The sequence below is a fragment of the Grampus griseus genome, assembly GCF_964374135.1.
Source record: "Grampus griseus genome assembly, chromosome: 19".
Taxonomy (NCBI): domain Eukaryota; kingdom Metazoa; phylum Chordata; class Mammalia; order Artiodactyla; family Delphinidae; genus Grampus; species Grampus griseus.
Genome location: NC_139013.1, coordinates 7,455,710 through 7,465,073, shown reverse-complemented (window position 1 = coordinate 7,465,073; position 9,364 = coordinate 7,455,710). Strand labels below are relative to the sequence as shown.

General features: G+C 51.0%; 1 protein-coding gene across 2 annotated transcripts; it reads left to right on the top strand.

Annotated features, from left to right (window-relative positions):
- The first annotated feature begins 4,203 nt into the window (after nucleotides 1–4,203).
- BAX (BCL2 associated X, apoptosis regulator) lies at nucleotides 4,204–8,139 on the top strand. Of its 2 annotated transcripts, none has more exons than XM_082676319.1 (6): nucleotides 4,204–4,298; nucleotides 4,853–4,904; nucleotides 4,996–5,142; nucleotides 5,525–5,660; nucleotides 7,402–7,506; nucleotides 7,908–8,139. In XM_082676319.1, exons 1-6 carry the CDS (start codon nucleotides 4,265–4,267, stop codon nucleotides 8,010–8,012), a joined length of 579 nt encoding a protein of 192 aa, XP_082532445.1. In that variant the 5' UTR covers nucleotides 4,204–4,264; the 3' UTR covers nucleotides 8,013–8,139. The 2 variants fall into 2 exon arrangements, with proteins under 2 accessions (XP_082532445.1, XP_082532446.1); XM_082676320.1 differs by having other exon boundaries at nucleotides 4,246–4,272.
- Nucleotides 8,140–9,364: the final 1,225 nt, after the last annotated feature.

Genomic DNA, 9,364 nt, shown 5'->3' with positions numbered 1-9,364 from the left:
GTCCCCTGCATCGGCAGGCCGACTCTCAACCACTGCACCACCAGGGAAGCCTGCAATTTCTTTGTTAGCTGAAATACTCTTGAAACCTTCAGCCATCAGGCAAGTAGTTCAGCTGCCCTGAAGCCACCAAGCTATAAGGAAGCTCAATATCCCACACAAAGAAACTACATGGAAAGGCTTGAGGCTCCATGAAAATATATGCTCCACCAGGTCCCGACACCCTTCAGTCTCCCTGCTCTTTCGGTTCCAGCCACTATCTGACTGCAGACACTGAGTGACCCCAAGCTGGAACTGCCCAGAGAGCCCTTCCCAATCTCACTACCCACAGGCCTATCCAAGATAATAAAATAATTGTTGTTTTAAGCCACTAAGCTCTGGGCTGATTTGTTACACAGCAATAGTGAACCGGAACATCTGGTATAACTTTTATAGTGGGAGAGATGGATTCATTTTTAATATGTCTAAGCAGAAGTGGAACCCCCAAATCCTACTCACTCTTCTCCACCCCAGAACCTTCACTAGATCAGCCACCAGGGTCCTCTTCCCCTGAATAACTTAGCATCTACAACATGTTAGCCCTCTCTTTGCTGTCCTTCCTCTATGTGCAAAGCGTTCTTCCTTTCCTGGAGTGGTAGTCAGTTTCTTTTCTTTTCTTTCTTTCTTTCTTTCTTTCTTTCTTTCTTTCTTTCTTTCTTTCTTTCTTTCTTTCTTTCATTGAAGTATAGTTAACTTACAATGTCATGTTACTTTCAAGTGTACAGCAAAGTAATTCAGTTATATATATATTGAATATATATATTCTTTTTCATATTCTTTTCCATTATAGGTTATTACAAGATATTGAATACAGTTCCCTGTGCTTTACTGTAGGTTCCTGTTGTTTATCTATTTTATATGTAGTAGCATATATCTGTTAACCCCAAACTCCTAAATTCTCTCCTCCCCCCACCCCTGCACTATCCCCTTTGGTAACCATAAGTTTGTTTTCTGTGTCTGTGAGTGTATTTCTGTTTTGTAAATAAGTTCATTTGTATCATTTTTTTATGTTCCACCTATAAATGATATCATATGATATTAGTCTTTCACTGTCTGACTTACTTCACTTAATATGGTAATCTCTAGGTCCACCCATGTTACTGCAAATGGCATTATTTTATTCTTTTTTATGACTAATATTCCATTGTGTATATAGACCACGTCTTCTTTATCCATTCATCTATCGATGGACATTTAGGTTGCTTCCATGTCTTAGGTATTGTAAATAGTGCTGCTATGAGCATAGGAGGGCATGTGTCTCTTCGAATTAGAGTTTTCTCTGGGGTAATCAGTTTCTAAAATGGCTCTCAATGACCTCCACATCCTGATATTCATGTCCTCATATAATCCCCTCTCCTGTGACTGTGCTGGACCTAGTGACCTGCTGCTCATGGCAAAAGTGATGGGATGTCCCTTCCGAGACTAGGTTATAATAGACTATGACTTCAGTCTTGCCTGCTCACTTTGATTAAGCTTGCTGCCGTGTTGGGAGCTGCACTATGAAGGGGTCCCATGGCAAAGAAAGGAGTTCCAGCCAACAAGGAACCAGGATGCTGGCCCTCAGTCCAGCATCTCTCATGTGACCGGATCTTCCCAACAACCATTTATGGGTGCTTGGAAATGGATCCTTCCCCAGATGAGTCATTGGATGAGACCAGAACCTCAGCTGACACCTTTTTCATAGCCTTGTGAGAGAATGCAAAGCAGAGGACCCAAGTAAGCCACCCCCAGATCCCACCGATTATGTCCATCTTGTAATATACATCGGTAACTTTAAAACACCTATAAACTGTATTTTCCTTTGTTAGAAGAGTCTTAAGTTACTTCCCTGGTGGTCCAGGTGTTAAGACTGCGCCTCCACTGCAGGCGGCACGGGTTCCATCCCTGGCCTCGGAACTAAGATCCCACAAGTCATGCGACATGCCCCCCCCCCCAAAAAGTCTTAAAACATCATTTTCTCTCTTATCCCTTTGGATATACAATAAATAACAGATTGTACTAGATTCATTGTCTTATAATAATGCGTAAGAGAGATTTACTATTACCAGTGAGCCGTGGGAGGGCTGTGAGCAGGTGAGGACCAGGGCCAGCTCTGGATATAGAAAAACCCATCTAGGTTCATGTGGAAGATGGGCTGGAGGGGAGGGACAGGAGGTTGGGGCCTATGAGTGGGGCTGAGTAAGAAAGCCCTGTCCAAGTGACACAGGTCAAGCTGGAGACCTGACAGCACCCATAAGAACCGTACAATTCTGGCAAATCCATCTCCTTCTCTGGGCTCTGGTTTCTGCATCTATAAATAGGCCATAATTATCCTAGATGTATTAGTTACCTACTGCTGTGTAACAAATTGCCCCCAAACTTAGCAGTTTAAAGCAACAATAAACGTTTATTGTCTCACACAATTTCTGAGGGTTGGAAATCAATGAATGGCTGAGCTGTGGGGTTCTGGCTTAGGATCTCTCACGAGGTTGCAGTCAGGATGTTGGTGGGGACAGCTGTCACCTGAAGGCTTGACTGGGCCTGGAGGACTTGGTTCCTCGACATGTGTGTTTCTCCAGCGGATGACTACTTGAGTGTCCTCACAATGTGGCAGCTGCTTCCTCTAAAGTGAGTGATCCTAGAGAGAGTCAGGCAGAAGCTGCAGTGACTTTTATGACCTAACCTTGGAAGTTACACTGCCATTTCCACAACGCCCTGTTAGTCACACTGTCAGCCCTATTCAGTGCGGGAGGAGACTACACAGGGGCCTGAATACCTGGAGGTGAGAATCATTGAGGTCCATCTTGGAGGTGGGCTTCATAGTTCTGATATAGTATCTTTATTATTGTAAACAATATTGACTTCAGAACTATCTCAAAAGTTTTTTCCCCTCTACTCAACAGCTGTACCATTTAGAGGTCTGTGGCTGCATTAAAAGCCCTTTCTTCCTTCTCTGTAACTGGGATGGAGGGAGGGCTAATTCATTGGGCTGGAATAACAGACACAAATAAAGCCAGCTTCAACGTTAATATGAAACACTATTTCCCAAGGACATGCTTTCTTACTCACACTGTTGGAAATTCTATCAGTAAAAATGAAACATCCCACTTTGCCTGTAGGATTGAAGTCACTTGATACATAGTAGCAGCCTTGATTTCCAACCCAGGTGCAGAGTAAAGGGTTTCTGGACCCAACACTACACATCTACATTCATCTTGTAGTTTGCAAGGATACAGGACCCTGGTTCCTTTTGCAGTCCACACACTGCTTGGCTTTGAGCCTAACATACAGTCATCACCTAAATTCCACTCTTCCTCCAAATCCTATAATAACTCTACCTTTTCCTTTGTCAAGATGCTCCATGGTTTCTCTGTTGTGTGGTCTCCATCATCTCAGTGGGTCAATAAACTTTAATTTGTCAGACTATATTCCTGGTGTTGTCAGGCTGATGGATTAAGATACCTATAATCTTCAATTGCCGTGGCTCCCAGCCACCCTTGGGAGACAGATTCCCTTCTCTTATATGCCCAAACCATGCATCATCTGGCCCCAGCCTATTTTTCTAATCTCAGTTCTTTTTTCTTCTTACTATTTTCTTTTGAAAGGGAGATATAATCATTTCCATACAGTAAACTGCACGTCTTATGTGTACAACTCAGTGAATTTTTAAATATGTGTATGCCCAAGTAATCACCACCCAGATAAATATATAGCACATTTCGGACACCCCAGGAGCCTCTCCGTCCTCACCCTGCCAATCTATCACCAATCTATCACTTTTTGAACTTCAGATTCTTTTTATTTTCACAGAAACACATATAAACATTCATAGACTTTAGTCATCTGGAACGTCCTGCCTCAAAGAATGCTATCTTTGGCCTCTGATGTTCCTTCTGTCCTGGCAAGGGCTCAAGTCCCAACCGAAACTTTTGAAAACATTGCAGGAATGAATGAATGAATAAAAGTTATAACTGCGATTGAATGCGCGCCTGGTGGAATGGCGCCACAACCACTTCCTAAGGGGAAGTGCTGATTGGGCAGTCACGTGATAGGGGCCGAGCCTTCCCGGAGCAGGTGAGGCAGGTGCGGTCCTGTGTCCGGATAGCCCTGCGGGGCAGCGGCTCGCGGCGGCCATTTTGCGGGGCGATCACGTGAGAGGACGCACGCTCAGCGGGGCGCTCACGTGACCAGGGGCGTGCTGCGGCCGCCCGGGCGGACCCGGCGAGAGGCGGCGGCGGGAGCGGCGGTGATGGACGGGTCCGGGGAGCAACCCAGAGGCGGGGGTGAGGCGGGAGGCGGACGGGCGGGAGGAGGGCGAGCCCCTCGCCGGCCGACCCCAGGATCCCTCCTGCCGGTATGGGGCCGTGCGATCGCCAAGCACTCCGGGGCAGAAACTCCGGGATCCGGCGCTGCCAGCTTCCACCCACTCCCGGGGTCCCGGGCTCTCTGGCCTCTGCGTCCGGATCCCTTCCTGTCTGGCGCTTTCGGACCCCCGAGAAGCTGGGGAGCCCCATAATCCAAGCCCACGGGGCAGGCCCGGGCTTGTTGCCTGCACCACTTCCTGGTGGGAGGGGCGGGTCTCCCCTCAGTCCCCTCAGGCCAGGGGTCTGGTTGCATGAAGTGTTCCCTCAGCCTCCTTCCCCGGAAGAATGAAGGATACAGGCCCAGGACTCCTGCCTCTTTCTCCATCAGGGACTCAGCTGCCTGGGCCCCCAGTCACTTTATCTACCAGGGTCCCCTAGCGTTGTCCTCCCTCAGGGATCATGAGCCACTCCAGTTCCCTGGATCCCCCTAGGACCCAAGAGTTCAGGCACCTCTTACCTCCTTTCTCCTCTAGGGCCCACCAGCTCTGAGCAGATCATGAAGACAGGGGCCCTTTTGCTTCAGGGGTGAGTTTGAGGTCTGATTATTGCGGAGCAGATTTGAGGAGTGAGGCCCCATTCTGATTCTGCATTCCCTGCAACTCCATTCCCACTCTAGTTTCATCCAGGATCGAGCAGGGCGAATGGGGGGAGAGACGCCCGAGCTGGGCCTGGAGCAGGCGCCCCAGGATGCATCCACCAAGAAGCTGAGCGAGTGTCTCAAGCGCATTGGAGATGAACTGGACAGTAACATGGAGCTGCAGAGGTGTGGTCCCTGGGACCCAGGAGTCCAGCCAGTGAGCCCCTTCTCCCTCAGAACCCAGGAGTCCCAGCTCCCACCCCCCACTTTCCCTGGGATCCTGGAGTCCAGGCCCACAGCCCCCTTTTCCGTCAGACCCAGGGGTCCAGGGCCCCACCACTCAACTCAGCACTCTGGACTCCCAGCCCTCCCCTGCCCTAGGATCTTGAAACTCTCCTTCAGGGAGTCATTTTCCCCAGTTTCCTCAATGTCCACCTCGTGGCTCTCCCCCATGATGGCTTCCTGGCTCAGGCCTCAGTTTCCTTATCTTTGGTATGGGGTGGACACCAGAGTTTCCACACTCCGCCTGATCCTCCCTCCCCAGCACTGGCTTTCCTCTCTCCTGCAGGATGATCGCGGCCGTGGACACAGACTCCCCCCGAGAGGTCTTTTTCCGAGTGGCGGCCGAAATGTTTTCTGACGGCAACTTCAACTGGGGCCGGGTTGTCGCCCTTTTCTACTTTGCCAGCAAACTGGTGCTCAAGGTGGGCGGCTGCAGGGCTGTGAGCCCAGGCAGGCTCCCCTATGAGGACCTGGGACTTGTGAGGTCAACCCCTGTGGCAGCCCAGTAACCACAGAGGGAATGGAGAGAGGCAGCTGTGGACCGCTTGTCTGCTTTTTCATTCATTTATTCATTCAACAAACATTTATGGGGCCTATGGTGTGTATGACCTGTACTCGGCACCCAGGACACAGAACAGAAAAGGCTAGGTCCCTGCTCTCAGGGAGCCCACGTCGTATGATGAGTGCTGAGCGAAGTTAACTAGGGTGACGTGATTGGGCAAAGAGGTCAGGAAAGACTTCTAAGAGGAGGTGACGTGAAAGCTAAAGTTGGAATGACAAGAAAGATGCAGTGATATATTGTATAAAGATGGGGGAAGAGGCATCCCGTAGAGGGGCAGAACATGCAAAGGCCCTGAGGTAGGGCCAAGCCTAGTGTGTTGTGGGCAATGAGGAGGCCCATGTGGTTAGAACAGAGTGAGGAGGGGGAGAAGGTGAGAGATGAGGGCAGATTGCGAGGGTCTTGTGGGCCGCTGTAAAGACTAGCTTTACTCTGAGTGCGACAGGAGTGATTGGCTGGTTTTAAACAAGAGAGTGAGGTGACCTGATTTATAAATAGAAAAGACTTTTCAAGCAAGGAGAGCAAAATGTTAATTGTAGAATCTAGGTTGTGTGTATATGCCTGTACGCTTAGAAACTTTTTTAACTTTTCTCTTTGAAGATTCTCATTATAAAATATTGGGGGAGGGGAAGCCCAGCAAATTATTTTGGCCCTTTTGGGTAGAAAAATGGATTATGGGGCACAAGGGCAAAAACTGGGACGCTGACAAAGAGGTACCTGTAATAATCCTGGCTAACGGAAGACTGACCTGGAGTCAGGGGGCAGCATTGGAGGTGGAGAAGTAGATTTCTTGATGTGTTTGCAAGATTGAGCTGATGGGGCTTGAATGTTAGAGGTGAGGGGGACAGCAGTCAGGGTGATGGTAGGGCTCCGTGTGGAGCTGGGGACAGCAGGTGAGAAGCAGCGAGATAAAGGCTGAGTAGGGAAGCTTAGGGAGTTGAAGAGCAGGCGTCAGGCCTTACCTGGTCTGAAGGTCAGAAAGCCCTCTCTGGGGAAGTGACATTAGACCTGAGCTGTGAGGGATGAGTGAAAATTCCCTAGGTTGAGGTCCATTGAGGCAGCAGAATTGCAAAGGTCCTGAAGCAGGTTAAGAATTTGGTGGGAATGAAGGTATGGAAGAGGGGTGGGAATTCCCTGGCGGTCCAGTGGTTAGGACTCCGTGCTTCCACTGCAGGGGGCACGGGTTCGATCCCGGGTCGGGGAACTAAGATCCCACAAGCTGTGTGGAGTGGCCAAAGAAAAAATAAAAAAAGTTTAAAATTAAAAAAAAAAAAGATATGGAAGAAGGGCAGTGAGGCACAGAAAAGAAGAGGAAAATTGGAATGTGATCAGGTCAGAGGCTTCACACAGAGCCTTGTGGGCCAAGATGTGCTTTTGATTTTTTATCCCAGAGGTACTAGGGAGCCATAGATGGTTTGTGAGCAGGAAAGTTGACAGTGACCAGATCCACTTTACAATTTATGAAGGTCATTCTGACTGTGAGTGGAAAAGAGACTGCAGAAGGGCAGGAGGGGAGGCAGAGAGTTGAGAAAGGAGGCTGGGGGCCATTGCCCCAGGCAGTGGCGACAAGGCTTAGTCCCTAAGGCCCAGTCCACTCCCTGCAGGCCCTGTGCACCAAGGTGCCCCAGCTGATCAGGACCATCATGGGCTGGACCCTGGACTTCCTTCGAGAGCGGCTGCTGGGCTGGATCCAGGACCAGGGTGGTTGGGTGAGGCCCCTAACCCCATCCAATCCCCCACTCCCCTGGGACCCCTGGGCCTTCCTGAGCCCACCACAGTGGTACCCTCCTCCCCATTTTCGGATCATCAGATGTACTCTGTAATGCGTTTTCTTACATGTCTGATCAACCCTGATTCATATGACACCCACTGACCTCTCCATGACCCTTGACCTCCTGGTGAGCTCTGACCCGACTAGTGCCTTCTGCCCTCCCTGGTGCCTCTACTTCCTTCGGAATCCCTCAAGTTCTATGATAACTCTTTGGCCCCCAACTCTTTAGTACCATTAATCTTAGGCCCTTGCCCCCACTCATGCCCTCTGACCTCTCTGTGACCCCTCACGTGCTGGCCCAGGCTGAGCTGCTGAACTGCCTCATGTCCCTATCCCCAGGACGGCCTCCTCTCCTACTTTGGGACACCCACGTGGCAGACAGTGACCATCCTCGTGGCCGGAGTACTCACTGCCTCGCTTACCATCTGGAAGAAGATGGGCTGAGGCCACCAGCGGCCTTGGACTGTGTCTTTTCTGCATAAATTATGGCATTTTTCGGGAGGGGTGGGGACTGGGGGCCATGGGCATTTTTCTTACTTTTGTAATTATTGGGGTGGGGTGGGGAGGAGTGGTCTCGGGGGGCAATAAACCTCTTTCGGGCCACACTTTCAGAGTCTGAGTCACTGGGCCCACTTCCTGGCTGTCGCAGGAGACCAGGCTTCACGTGCTGACCCATCTTATTCTGAGGTTGCCTGGTGCCCTCTATGGGTAGGTGGTGAGTTAAGTCTTGGCCCTGCCCTTAAGGAGCCCACAGTCCTGAGGGGAACCGAGGTGACTCGAGATCACATGACTCATGTGTCACAGCCTAGGGTATTGTGTCAGAGGTAGCACTGTGCCAGGCCCAAACCCGGCAGAGGGGGCTGGGGCGGGGGTGGGGGGTGGATATCAGGGTAGCAGGGTGCAAAGCAGCCTCCTGGACCCTGGGAACTAGGGCCTGGAAGCTTCCACCATATGGGACCACAGGAAGTTGCACATTTACTGAGGTGGAGAAATGGGGAAGAAGCTGGAGGGGGGCAGACCTCGGGAGGACTAGGAAAGCAGGGGAGGGCGCTGGAGCCTTTTGGGGAAGCCCCTGGAGGCTGGAAGGCTGAGGAGGCTGGAGAGAGGGTCCAAGGGAGGACTCCAGGGGAGGCCTGAGCTTGAGCTGTGTGGTTGCCGAGGAGACACACAGGCTGGAGACTGACAGGTTGTGGAGGGAGGGGCTGGAGAAGGAGGAGGAGTCTAGGGTCTGGCCCCGTAAATGGGAAGGGCCCTCCAGGAGAGGGGCAGCCCCCTGGGAAGATGCTGCGCTCACAAAGAGGCACAGTAGATTGAGCCAAAGAAGGAGAATCAGAAAAGGGAATCACAGAGAATAAGGTCACTCGGAGAGTCACAGTTCGTTGTCACCTCTCTGGCTGTCTTTCTTTGGCCGCGTTGGGTCTTCGTTGCTATGCGCAGCTTTTTTTGTCTCTAGTTGCGGTGAGCGGGGGCTACTCTTCATTGCGGTGCCTGGGCTTCTCTTGTTGCGGAGCATGGGCTTTAGGCGCGCGGGCTTCAGTAGTTGAGGCACGCAGGCCCGAGGGCAGGCGGGCTCAGTAGTTGTGGCTCGTGGGCTTAGTTGCTCTGCGGCATGTGGGATATTCCCCGACCAGGGCTCGAACCCGTGTCCCCTGCACTGGCAGGCGGATTCTTAACCACTGCACCACCAGGGAAGTCCCACCCCTCTGGTTCTCCATCCCCCTCTCTCTGGGTCCTTCTGTCCCCTTCTCTGTCTCTGTTCCTGTCTCTTTGTCCCTCTCTGGGTCTTTCTGTCCCCC